Source organism: Centropristis striata, chromosome 20 (assembly GCF_030273125.1).
Source record: "Centropristis striata isolate RG_2023a ecotype Rhode Island chromosome 20, C.striata_1.0, whole genome shotgun sequence".
In the NCBI taxonomy this organism is placed as follows: domain Eukaryota; kingdom Metazoa; phylum Chordata; class Actinopteri; order Perciformes; family Serranidae; genus Centropristis; species Centropristis striata.
The window spans coordinates 22068622-22082503 of NC_081536.1; the positions used below are offsets into that span (position 1 = coordinate 22068622).

Below are 13882 nucleotides of genomic sequence, written 5' to 3' on the forward strand. Positions count from 1 at the left end.
ATATAATATACTGTGTAAGTGAAACCCACAGTATGATCAGAATAGTCACTCTAATGACTAAAGCACATTGGGATCACCTCTAGAGAGAAAATAAACAATTCCCAATTTTTCTGAGGACTCTTGATTTAAGCGATGATTCAAAATGTATTCGGAGCAGCCTGTCAGTATGGAATAAAATCAGAAAAAAAGGAAAAGGAAGTAAAATCTGCCAACAATCACCTCTAAAGCTGACTAGCCAAGAGAATAGCCCATGATTATAACACATCCTAAAACTGCAAATTGCCATTTTTACATTTCAGTTTTTGCAAAAATTTTCCCATTTTCCCAAAATGTTGAACTATTTATATTTCTATAATATTCCTTCCTACTTCTTTTAAAAAAGATTATTTTATCCTTCATATCTAACACTCTGTAATTTACATTTCTATATGTTAACAGTCTCCTTTCTGCTGTTTAATAATTAAATAAATGACAGTATCCACAGAAGCTAAACTTTGAGGGGCTCTTTAAAGCCCTCCTCCCCTCCAGTGAGCCTAGTAGGATCCCGTCCTATTTAGAAAAGGGTTAGCCAGGATTAAAGGGTGTTTCTGTCGCTCTTATCTAGTGTTTGAGCACTTGATCACGGAGGCGTGCCCTAATCCGAACATCGATGCGGTTCCATCAACACGCTCTCCTGGAGCAACTCGCCAACAAAGGGGCTGTTGGGGCTTGTTTAGATGGGGTCACACACACACACATACAACATACACACACATGCACAGAAACACACAGATCCCTTTTTAAAGAACAGTGTTTCTGCTGTTGCTCGCTTTGATAGTTGATGCCAAACGTCTAATCTCATAAACTTCTGCGTGTTCTCTGCTGACGGACCCAAGACTTAAGATCTGTGAAGCGTTTGTGTGTCTCCCTGAGCGTGTGCATTTGTGTGCATGTGTGTGTGTGTGTGTGTGTGTGTGTGTGTGTGTGTGTGTGTGTGTGTGTGCAGGTCTGTTTGGGTTTGTTTGGAAATCTAAGTGGGAGATTAAGTCAGGTTGGTTGATCACCAGTGGATTTGTTTACAGCGGGCTTTAGACAGAGATGATAAGCTGTTTATGTCAGATCTGTCATGAATAATTGCAAATGTTTGGGCCTTCTGATGTGTGTAACATGAGAGCACGCGTGTGAAGGGGGCCTTCCATCAGTGTAGATAAGCAATCAGCAATTGTATTTTTTTCAAAAATCTGTTTTATTATCATTTAGGTCCTTGAAATTGACAGTACAATAACATGCATCACCGTCAACGTAATTCATTTGTTTTCATCAATATCAAGCTTTATTCCTACAGACATATATACACCTTCTGTTTTCATTTTAGCCTATTAACAGATGTGGTGTGGGAAAGCAAATTTATGCACCTCCAAGTTTTATGCACCTCCAAGTGCTTGATTTAGGGTTTCCAACTTAGGGGTCAGGACCCCCCTAAGGGGTCAAATACGTTTATTAGGATAGCAACACAGAACTTTGAGACTTTCTTCTAATTGTTGATTTATTTTCTAGTAAAAAAGTAATTTTACCTCCACTGCCTCTAAGAAAACAAATTGATTGCACATTGACACATTTAGGGAAAATATTTAACTGAAGCCAAAGAAGCAATTGAGCCAAACATGCAAAAATCCACATTTCAGGTGGGATAAAAAATGTTTGAGAATTTCATTAACAATGTCACAATTGGTGAATTTTTTATGTATCTCAGAGTTTACGAGAAAGTCAGAGATAGACAGAATAAATACAGTTAAACGAGGGGAAAAAATGACCCTCTGTGTCCCTCGTGAGCCTGCAGGCGATCTGACAGGACTGTAGATCATACTCTTGGATGAGTTGTAATTGCCAGTGACTCGTCTGTGTTTCTGAGAAGTGGCTGTGTGTGTGCGTGTGTGTGTGTGTGTGTGTGTGTGTGTGTGTGCGTGTGTGTGTTGGGGGGGGGCAAGGCTTTTTGTAAAAATAAAAGGAGAAGTGTTGCGCTTGCAGTGGATTCTTTAGGAAATTGCTGTCGCACACACAGGGGCTGGAGCCGGGGCGACGGAGACAGGAGAGTCTGGCTCCCAGAACCATTACTACGCCTGCTGGAGCCGCGGTGGCCAAGCTGTGTGTGAGAGTGATTGTATATTTTGATAGTACTGCATGCTTCTGGGGGCCCAGCTGGACATGAGTCGGACGTGTAAGTGAGGTACTTGTGTTAGTATTCTATTACGTCTTAAGAAGATTTAATGTTATTATAAGTTTCCTCTTTGGTCAGAACTATTGTCATATGATAACATCAGTGTATGCTTTTGAGATAACAATATATCTTAAGATCATACAAGTTGTTTCACTAAAATCTCACTTCTTTACAGTTATAATTACATTAGGGCAAACAATTTTGAATATGGTGTCTTTTTTTGGAATACACAAGCAGGATTAATACCAAAAGTGGGCGTGTTTCTAATATTCATGCATGTGAATGTGCATGGATGTTTTTTCTTACACAGACCAAAGAAGGTCCCTGTTGAGAAGGGTACACTATGAATCTCTGCAACTCGATCAGAAAGCTGGAGTCGCCACTCACACAGACTAAACACTGATGACCCCACTGCTGACCTTGCGCGCACACACACACACACACACACACAAGCATTTTTCTGACGTGTTCTCCCACTGGTTAAGTTTCTTGGTAAATTACAGCAAGAGGAGACAAGTATGGTTTCATAGAGCTTTAGGGCTGCAACTAACGTATTTGTTAAAAAAAATAAAACTGAGAAAAGAAATAATAAAATGATCACACATTGTGTACACATTTGTACCAACAGTCTGAAACCTAAAGACATGGACTCAAACGCAAATCCTCACTCTTAAAAATAATGCAAAGTCATTTAAAAATGAATCAATGGGTAACAGGCAAGTCACAGCCACTCAAACAGTGTTCAGTATGAATCATGCCTGCCTAGGGATGATGGTGTGAAACAGAAAATGACTGAAAAGAGTGAAGACCACTGCATATCAGTACATTTCTGCAATCTTGCTGGTGAAACAAGCCAGAGTGAATGTTAAGCATGTAATATTGAGTCATAAACAATTAAACTTTCAGGATATTGGCAGGTGAATAATCAAAAAATAGGTTAACATTAATTTATTGTCTTCCTTGGGAGAAAATTGTCTTGGAGAAAGGGGAAATTGCTGCATCAGATTCTACTTGACAGTAAAAAATAAAAAATAAAAACCACACACAGACATTGAATAAAGTCACATATGCAAATACACCATGCTGTCATTGGTTCCTCTTAAAAACTTTTTCACAGTGTGTGTGTTTTATATAATGAGGAGTAGGACTGCATTAATCAATTTGCAGACTATTCTCTCAATTAATTGTCTGCTTAATTGTCGATAAAATTGTTAAAATTGATTTTAAAAAATGCACTAAATAATGTCCTAAAAACCTAAGTTGATGTCTTCAAATATTTTGCTTTGTCTGATCAACTATTACTTAACTTTGAGGAGGCACTCCTCTCAACTGACGCTGCTATTTTTACTTAACGTAAAATATTTTGTCTCACTTACAAATGAGTCTTTTTTCAGCTCTTATAGGAAATCTGATAGAGGATTGTCTAACAACCTACTAGCATTAGTTGCAATTTTCCTGTATGTCTATTGGCACACACACTATAAAGTGAGCTCTAGGAGTATGCCATTACCCAGGAAGTAAACATAAAATAATTATTAAACAATAAGTCTTCGTTACATTATGTCAAAGGGGAGAAATAAAATTACATATTTCAATCAACATAGTTTAAGTGAAGGGATATAAGAGATGGAATAAGTTATTTGCTATTAGTTAATTCTGAAATTTAACACACATTTCTTAAAGAAATACAAAGAGCTGCATCATGAAAAACATATTCTATCGTTTGGGAGGAATGAGCAGGTACGTGTGTCTCTGTCTCCCTCTGCTGGAACAAACCGGTGCAGAGTTTTGGTGATGTTGGGAAGTAAAGCAGCAGTTCGACCAGACGGGTAACCCAAGTCCCAGTGACTTCAATTTGCCCTTAAAACCTCACAAGAACTGTTGGGTCGACCTTTGACCTGATACCACACACTGGGGCGACCTCATTTATCACCTGGATGTGGAGTGTTGTGATAAAGGGGGGGAGGAAGAAGGGGGATCGAGGGGTGCATGTGCCAGTGTTGGTTTTTAAGGAGGAGTGTGGCTTTTGGGGGTGTAAGCACTCCTGAAGGGAAGGAGGCCTTAATGTTCATTTACAGAAGTTACAGACAGAGAGACGCTGTCTGGTTTGATTGTGATTGGCCGGGGGGAGGTGCAGAGAGGTCAGGGAGTCAGTGCTGATGAATGTTTTGTGATACTCAGGCAGGGAGCGCAGTGTGGTGTGGTTTGAATTAGAGACAAATTGACCCCCTTTAAAAAAAGTTCATGTATTTACTGTTGTGGCTGGAATGAGCAGAGAAAATGTGCGAGATGTAGAAGGAGTCATGCTTATGACCATAAGTTCCGCCAACAATTTCATTTCTGTTTATTTTATTTATGTTCCCCTTTCTTCTTCCGATTTGGGATGCACATTTCTCTATGCCCTGCATGCCACGGCCAACCTTGCATCACTCTACCACTGAGTTGGCAAAAACTTTAAGAGTAAACCCCTCAACTAGCCCACAAAATGTGATGTAGCAACAGCATGAATGTTTCAACCCTCAGGGGTCAAAGCAGCAACGCTTTTCCTCTACACATCTAATATGGGGTTTTAAGGAAAAATCTAAAGAAAACACCAACAACATGGGTTTTAAATACTCCTGAGAGAAGAAGACTTCCACTGGAATTCAGTCAGTGCTACAGAATTAAAATATAACTTAATAAAACCTTGAAGCTACACATTTTATACAGCAGCTCCACAGTTGACAATGTGACAACTCCAAAGCAAGAGAAACACTATTCTTCTTTTTCTACTAGGGCTAAGTATGTATGTAATACATCTTTTTACACATCTGAAATGCTAAGATCATTTTTTGCAGCAACAGCAGAGATAAATCCTGCAAAAGTAACTAATAGGCCTTTATCATGAGGTTTGACATGTCAGTGTACGGATTCCATTGTGCAAGCAGTCACACTGTAATAGAGCATAACTGTGAATATTATTTGTAAAATCTGTGCTTTTCCTACAATTACAAGTCAAAACAAACCCGGGCTACAACAGCTTGTGCCTATGAGAAGACAGTTCTTGTGATATTCTGCCAAATCTCAAACAATTGGAGCCAAACCTCCCTTATGTTCCACACCTCGGTACTAATGGTATAATACAGACAAAGTCACATATTAAACAACTCAAATGCATAAATTGCCTTGAAGTGATCACTGCATAGCGATAGTAATTGCACGTTTGTTTTATCTTGTGCAGACTTCAAAACAATTAATATCTACTAACAACAAACTAGGAGAGATTATATCATAAAAATACAGTGTAATGAGAACACACCTTTGATTATGTAATGTGTATGTGAGTAGGGAGTTACAACAATTATTGATTTATCTGTAAATGAGTTATATGAGTCACTGATTAATCTTTAAAACGCCCATCACAAACAAAGTCCCAAAACTCTAGTATCCAGTTTTCAGTGATACAAAATGGAGAAGACATTTGAAAGCTGGACACATTGTTTGCTGATGTGAGAACACTTTGACTAGCTTAAGATAGATGCAGTCTTACCTGATGCGGCTTGTAGCACTGCATGTGTAGACTCCAGCTTAAGCTAGTCTGGCTCAGTAGCACGTAGTTAGCGTTAGCTCATTAAGCGTTGGCGGCAAAACACACTTGTAGCAACCGAGAGGGGGAGAAACCAGGCTTATGTTTAAGTGTGGACGATATTAATGCCTCAATGTGGGAAAAAATGTTATTATTACTTGTATATTTGGCTTGCTGGTACATATTCATGTTCACAAACTGCCCACACACCATTCAACAAACTTTTCCGATTGTGAACGGACGCGCATGCGTATATCCACAAGGGGAGTGTCCCAATACTACCACCTGCACTTGCTGCACTTTGACACGCGCCGCCAGGTGGCAGACAAGACATTATGAAATATCATCACCCTGTTAAAATAATCGCCTAACTAATTTTTTCAAGTTTTGCAGGAAACACTAAAAACACCAAAAGGGTAACATATGACATTTATTGATCATTTCACTCAAAAAGGGTGTAACAAAGGATGGCTATTGGCATAGTAATAACACTGTGTGTAAATTATGTAACTTAAGAGAAATAAATGACTTAGGCCTTTTTTTGAACATGCCTTTGTGACTTAAGCAAGATATGGTAACACTTTATTTTGAAGGTGTCTACATAAGAGTCACACAAGCCTGTAAGAAACATGACATGACAAGTATCATGTGTATTAATGTTACTTCAAAGTGTCATTAATGTTCATGACACATCTCATGTCATGTTTATGACACGCCCATGTCACTCTTATGTAGACACCTTCAAAATAAAGTGTTACCATATCTTGCTTAAGTCACAAAGGCATGTTCAAAAAATTGCCTCAGTCACATTTTATTTTGACTTAGGCATAAGAAATCTGCTCAAATCACACACTTGATATAGGCCATTATCTTAAAGGGGTAAAATCACATGACCTGATCAACTGAGGATGTAGGCGATTTTACCACAGGTGGCCGGCATCATGAGGAGATGATTTAGGCAAAAAAACAAAACAATTTTGACAAAAAAGGACTCAGGCGATTATTTTAACAGGTTGACGATATACAGGGGAAGTATTCAAATTACTTAAGTAAAAGTACTAATACCACACTGTAGAATTATTCTACAAGTAAAAGTCCTGCGTTCAAAACCTTACTGAAGTAAAAATACAAAAGTATCAAAATGTACTTAAAGACTCAATAGTTATTTACAGTACAAAAAGTACTCCTTATGCAGAATGGATCCACTCAGCTTGTTTTATATAATCTAAATAAATTATTGTTTTATTATTGTTATGCATCTATGTAAGCAGCATTTCACTTCATTTTTACTGTTATGGATTGTTTTAAATACAAAACACACTTTTATTTGGTTGAATTTATAAAAAATAATTTTAAATTGATCATGTATTTAAAGTTAAATCTCGACCTGAAAAGTAACTAAAGCTAGTTAGTTAAATGAGGTAGAAGTAGAGGAGTAAAAAATACAATATTTGTCTCGATAAAGTAATGGAGTAGAAGTATAAATTTACATAATGGAAATACTCAAGTAAAGAACATGAGTAAATTGACTTATTTGCATTCCACCACTGGCAATATTCCAATACACAGTGCACTTTTAAGTTTGTAATATGCTGAATTCAGTGGTAATATTATTATTCATGTCAAAAAAAAATTACAGAGTAGGCCTAGGTTAATAGCAGAACGTCCACAGATTTGTATCTGTTCTTTTAAGACTGATTTGAAATATCATATCCCTGGGACTATTTTATAAAATAGTGACAGATGTATTATTAAGTATTGCTACTCTCAGGTTAAGTAACACTGTTGGACAGTATTTGACATTATAGTCCATGCTATAATTAATTTGACAATTTTATCAACGTTACTGAAGAGTGAGACCTCACAACAATTATAAATTACTATGAAATTTGCATGTTATGATTATCTGTCTCTCAGAGCTGAGATTCAGAAAAATGAGACCCATATTGTTGTGTTTACTCAACTGATGATGAATGGGAGACTGACTGACTGTGTGTGTGTGTGTGTGTGTGTGTGGACTCATTAACTGTTTATATACACATGGGAGCTGTGGATGAATGACCCTTCAATACCCTGAGGGGAAATATCTGTTGCACGAAGTACATACAGAATATAAAGCAAATATGAGGACAGTATAGGGATACAAAAACAACACACAAAAACCAGACATAGTGGAAAAAAATGTAGTAAAATAATCAGAGAAAACACTCAATTGTACTTTTTATACTTACAAGACAGTTATCAAACAGAAAATACTACTCAATGAAATGTTCTTTCAAAAATAAATAACATTTTCCATGTTTACGTTCATATACTACCAGCCAAGTCAAAAACAGGTTGTAGATGATTGGTAATCCAGTGAACTGATGTGACTCCACTTGATATCATTATATCTTGTTTTGAAGCTGTGAGAATGATGAGAAGTTGGCAGTTTGCAGCTTAATAGGATATGAACTGTAGCGAAACTCAAAAAGTCTATATGCATCAGTACACATTAATACAACTGATGGTGTGCATGCATATCAATGTCAATCTTTTTCTTAACATCTAAAACAACACAAGTCTTCACTCATTTTACTTTTAATAGATCTGTGGCTGCAATGCCACATTTAAACCACATGATGGCAGCATAGACCCCAAATCACTGATTAAGGTGCAGTCATAATTTGTTATATTACAATAAAAAATGTCCATCTAGTAGGATTAATAATGTTAATGTCTTGTCTTAGTGAGCCGGTTGCAGTCTGCAAGGTTGAACTTTTATAATCATGTTTAATTAAAAGTTATGAAAAGTGAAACAAGTTTGGGCATTATCACCTGCTTCAAAGTCCTACTCCATTCTGGACACAAAAAACAAACAGTATAATCCATCTACTCTTAAATGTGACATTGTATAGAAAACAAACCCTTTTAAGGGCAACCACCCATTGATATTATCTTCTGTTTGAAAATACTAATATGCAGTTTTATGTGATGACAGCTCCATTTGGGAGTCAATTTAAAAACGTAAATACAGAAAAAAAAAACCTCTCAATGTAACTTCAGATGCAATGTAACTGCACATAGCACACATATTATGCACATGCAAAAAAGTGGATCTAGTTTATTTTAATAAAAATGAATTTAATTGTTAGTTTAATTCTTAATCAACCATCGACCATTATCATTATTATTATTATTATTGTTATTATTGTAGTTGTTGTTGTTGTGGTTTATGTTGTTGTTGTTGTTGTTGTTGTTGTTATTTTATGAGTCAAAACCTACTAAATTCAAAATGTGGGCTACTTATCCGATGATTAAAGAAATGTAATTGTATTTTTTAATTTTTTTAAAACAATATTAATTTCACAGCGACTGAAGTATATTAATATTTTTAAAGGGAGCATTATTGGCATACTGCTATGCTTTCGTATGAAATTAATAATATTTAAAAAATCCTTAACTCCAAACATGTAGTTTGCAGAGATGACCAGCTGAGGGCGCTACACGACCACATCTTAAACTAGGACGTGTTGATTTCTTTTGCCCAGGCATGAACCTGAAAACAATGCTGGCAACTGTTCAGGGCAGGAACACAAATCTGGCAGCACTCAACGAAATCAGAAGTGGCTAATCATCTAACTTCCCCACACTGGAGCAGATCAATAGGTGTTTAAAAGCTCAACCCGCAGACTAGTTCACTACACAAAGGCAATAGGAGATTACTCACAGCTGCTGTGGATTACCTGAGAAGCTCTCACTGATATGGTGGTTAAAAAGTTAACAAGATTAACCAGAAAATCCCTTTAATCTTTTTTGTTTCATCAGACTTGCATTTGGAATTTATGGAGACTAAACGTTGTTCTTTTTTCAGCTATTCAATAACAAAATCGTTAAATCGTATAGTATTTTAGTAGCGAAATGGTTTAAATGACCAACTCCAACTTGAAAGCATTTTATTACTCTGTACTTTTGGTATTTTCTGTCATCTTTGCCTATAGTAACCTATTTTACTATCTGTCTTATGCGCACTTCATTTTTATATTTTCCTATGGAATATCTACAATATCCCAATATGAACTCATAAGATTTTCATTTGAGAACAAAGGTGACATGTCCGGATTTGAAATCAAGGATCCGGAGAAGGGAAAGGAGGGGGGGGGGGGTCATTTATCAAGGGCCCCTACGACTTGTAACCATCGTGGGCCCTCCACCAAAATGTAGACCGACGTCACCGCTTCCGCCCTGCACCCCCTCCCCCTCCTCCTCCCCCTCTCCCTCTCTCCCTCCTCCCTCCCCCGGCGTCGTTGGAGCTCGGCTGCCTGCAATCCAACATGGAGTAGAGGAGAGATGGGGCTCTAGCGGGGCCACCCCTCGGTAACAACAGCGACGACGCGCTTTTTTACGCACAACTGGAACCGGAGTCGTCGGTGAAAACATGCGCCTTAGGACTTAAAAACGGAGTGTGTGCCTTGTGTGTGTGCGTGCGTGCGTGTGTGTGTGTTTGGGGAAGGGGGGGGGGGGAGCGAAGAGAAGAGCTGGATTCGGCTACTAAATTGTCTGTATATTCTACGTTACCTACTGAAGGCGATGGGGGTGTTAAAGTTATAGAAAAGGGGCATTTGCGATCCAGAAGAAACTGTGTGGCTCCGGGGGAGAAAAGTGAGGAAAAAGAAGACGGAGACACAGCCGTTCGAAGGAAAGCCAAAGAGCCGACACTCGCACAAAGGCGCAGGGGGGATTTATGCGGAATTGGAGACAGAATCGGAGGAGCCGCGGTGAAAGAATGACGAGCGAAAAGTATGCAACCGCCGTGGTACATTACCTGAGGTGAAACGAGAAAATGATAGAAGAAACACACCCAAACGAGTAAGTACTGTGTCTGAAAGATTTCTCTATCCGTCCCTCTCCTTTCTCGCTTCTCCCAGTGCCTACAAGTTGGAGATGATTATGGCAACTTAGTGGAATGTGCAGCTAGAACTTCTCTTCCAAGGCTGCTTTTTAATGTGTGTTTTGCATGTGTTTTATTCTATTTACTCGGAGGGATTTGGTGCTTGATGCCGATGTGAAGTAATGCATTGACAGTGCTGTGGAAGAGGGGTTTTTAAGGGCCCCCACCTTGGTGTTAGACTAGTCTCGAGAAAGGCAAGAGAGAAAGAAGAGGAGTAGGAGGAGGAGGGGAATAAGCGTGGGTGGATCGGAAACATTTTCTGAAAGGATCTGAAGCGAGAGAGCAGGCCCTGTTGCAGCGTAACTTAGAAACTCAAACACGCCCCGAAGTTACACCTTTTATAAATACACAAACAGCGAGCGAGCTCACGCACCTCTTGTTTGTGACTTGTTCTGTAAAAAAGAAATGGAGAGGGAGAAACCCGTCGGCGTTTCACAGAGGCCAGTTCGCCTCGCTGTTTGGCCACATCTGTGTGTTTGCTTCCAACCGAAGGGGGAAGTCTCACAGGATATGAGATATCCGATATGCCTCATCCGCCATCTCTTTCTCAATCGCCCTCATTTGCATAGCCTACCGCGCTCCATTCATAAAAAAAAATACCGATTGTAAACGACAACTTGCCCTGACAAAAAAAAACTACTCGTCTGTTTCTGTTTGGAGTCGAGCCTCATGGGCTCGTGTCTGTCTAACATGGATCGTGCTGTTGCGAAATGAAGCTAATATAGAGCCATGCAGTGTGCAGGCCCGCAGAGCTGTGTGAACGGCACCCATAGGCCTATATGGAGGCGCTGGAAGCTTTAAAATTAGCTTTTCCCGAGAGTGAAACTGAAATGCATTTAACACTGGCAGGTGGAAGAGCGATTATAACCCTTTATGTGGATGGTATTGTTAAAACAGGCAGATTATCGCTGTGTTTTTCAATGTAGGTATGCAGAAAAGTCGCTGCCAAAATCAATCTCAAATGAAAATGTGCAGACATTTGAGCAGGCGTGCCAGAACCATTTAAATTATTGGCTCCCAGTTTGCTTTTTTATTTTTTTTTTATATTTTATTTTTACAACTCCATTAGCCTATATCGACAACTCCTGTATCTGTCAGACTACACGGGGCTGTGCTCGGTAGGAATGCCTGCCTTGCAGATCTCTGTCGGCGGGGGTGGAAGGGCGAAGGGCACCGTAGGGGATGTTTGCGCTGCTGTGGCGTGACGCCGGCTCATTCATAAAAGCCCTCTAACCTTCAGCGCGTCCCCATTCATGGCTGCTGGCCGCAGCTACAGCGACTCTGTCTGCCTGCTTGTCCCACAGACAGACAGGGGCAGAAGGAAGAGGCTGAAACAGCCCCAGTTTGTGTCTCTCGTGTATAAATGGCATGTAAAGCAAACCGGTGCTAACGTTAGCTGCAACCAACCTGAATTCACTCTCAGGTGTATAATAAAGCCTGCAGCCGTATATAAATGTCCCCAATTTTCCTCCATGACAGTAGCTATAACTTTATAGTCTTGTTCTGAGTCGTGCTTTTTGTCCTCCGTTAATATATTTGTAAAGAACTTGTTGGGAAATATCCTCTCATAGATCAGCCAACCCCGCTTCTGACCATTAAACCTAAATAAAACTTTCAAAATTACATTGAAATAATGCATTTTTTCAATTAAATAACTATCCGTCTAGTCACCGTCTATTGGCAAATTCCTTACATTTGCTGTATATGATCAGTGTGTCTGTAGTAACAGCAAAACAATAACTGGTACACAGTTACGACACATGGATGTATTAACAGGATACAGTATTGAAGGTACAGGAGCCCTGTTCATTCCTATGAAAGTTGCTATTTCACTAGAGACTTCTGCCAGCTACTTCCAGTTTAGCCCTTGAAATGGGACTACAATTATTCAAATATACGCCTCTAAACGTATTTGACCAAATTAAACTAATTCTGAGAGTGAACCAAGTCATTTCTGGGTTCTTAAGTTGGGCCCAGCGCCACTGAGAAGGATCCTTGATTTCAATCCAGACATGTCACCTTTGTTCTCCAAATGATTAAAGACATTTCCATTACAGTACACAGAGCATTCCACTGGGAAAGTTAGGAGTATAACCTTTTCATTTGATGTCTTACAGGGACAGTTTGGATTTATCAAGGTGTAATCCATCCAATCAGAGTATGTGTGGTTTGTTTCGTTGTTGTGTGATCTTTTTACTTTAAGCTTCAGAAATAGAAAAAGTAGTTTAATTTGTGGAGATTATCTTCTTAAAACTTCTTAGTAACACAAACTTTTATTTTCTGCAATGATCCAAAATTCAATAGTAAAATACCAGGGCAATGCTAATTTCCGGGTCGTCCTACAAAAATACATCATCCTTGCTGCACATCTCTCTTTGGCTGACTATCCAGAAGAACCATTGGCATACTGTTACATGGTGCACGATAGTCTATTTAGGGTTTTTTTAATTGATTATTTTTTTTAATTTCAGAGTAAAATTCAACAATATTTCTCTTTTATTTCATGTGAAATTTCATAGTTACCTTTTAGTGCTTCTATTCTGTGTCATAGTGAAGTGTTTATTGTCTTTATTACCGGAAGAAATTGAATCATGGTGCAGTCATCTGCTAGTTTGTGTTATCAGAAATAAATGCCTGTTATGTAAGGCCTGGTCAGGAAATAAGAGACACACCTTTATACTCTTTGTGTCATGTCAGAAGGTGCAGCTTTGCAGATTGTCCTCTCATTATGGAGCCTGTGACACAGGTCAGATATTTCACAACCTCTATTAATGCTTGAGGCGTTAATTGTGTGTCTGTAATGAACTTTTAAATGCATATTTGAAGGCCTCACCGGCTGAACACGGCAATCAGTTCTGCTATCTTTAATTACATGCACCCACACACACAGATGTTGTTTTAGGGCCTTTTGTTGACTAAATGTCCTGAACTAAACTATAACCTCAGCCATCATATCCTCAATTTTAAGGATGTGCCTCTTTGCCCTTCTGAGGACATTTATTACCTTTTTTATAGAAGTACAAGATCTCTCCCATGCACGCACACACGCAAACACACACACACACACACACACACGCTGTCGAGTCACAACACGAGCAGAGGGTGTATTGATCTGGTGTACTGCTGCAGGGTCAGCATGTGCACAGTCAGTATTGGACAGGAGATGCCCGGTGACATTCAGCTAAGGTCA

General features: G+C 38.9%; 1 protein-coding gene and 1 long non-coding RNA gene across 2 annotated transcripts in view; one reads left to right on the forward strand and one right to left on the reverse strand.

Moving 5' to 3' along the window:
- The window catches only part of LOC131993645 (uncharacterized), a 75186-nt gene extending 69192 nt beyond the window's left edge, over positions 1-5994 (reverse strand). Inside the window, exons 1-2 of the long non-coding RNA XR_009396335.1 lie at positions 5921-5994; positions 5727-5830 (exon numbers count right to left, since the gene is read on the reverse strand). This is a non-coding gene — a long non-coding RNA (uncharacterized LOC131993645). The remainder of the gene's footprint in view (positions 1-5726; positions 5831-5920) is intronic.
- A 4063-nt stretch (positions 5995-10057) lies between these two features.
- LOC131993434 (sprouty-related, EVH1 domain-containing protein 2-like) overlaps positions 10058-13882 on the forward strand; it is a 28068-nt gene continuing 24243 nt past the window's right edge. The window contains exon 1 of the mRNA XM_059359345.1: positions 10058-10610. Coding sequence (XP_059215328.1) covers positions 10585-10610 — 26 coding nt within the window. The 5' untranslated portion in view covers positions 10058-10584. The remainder of the gene's footprint in view (positions 10611-13882) is intronic.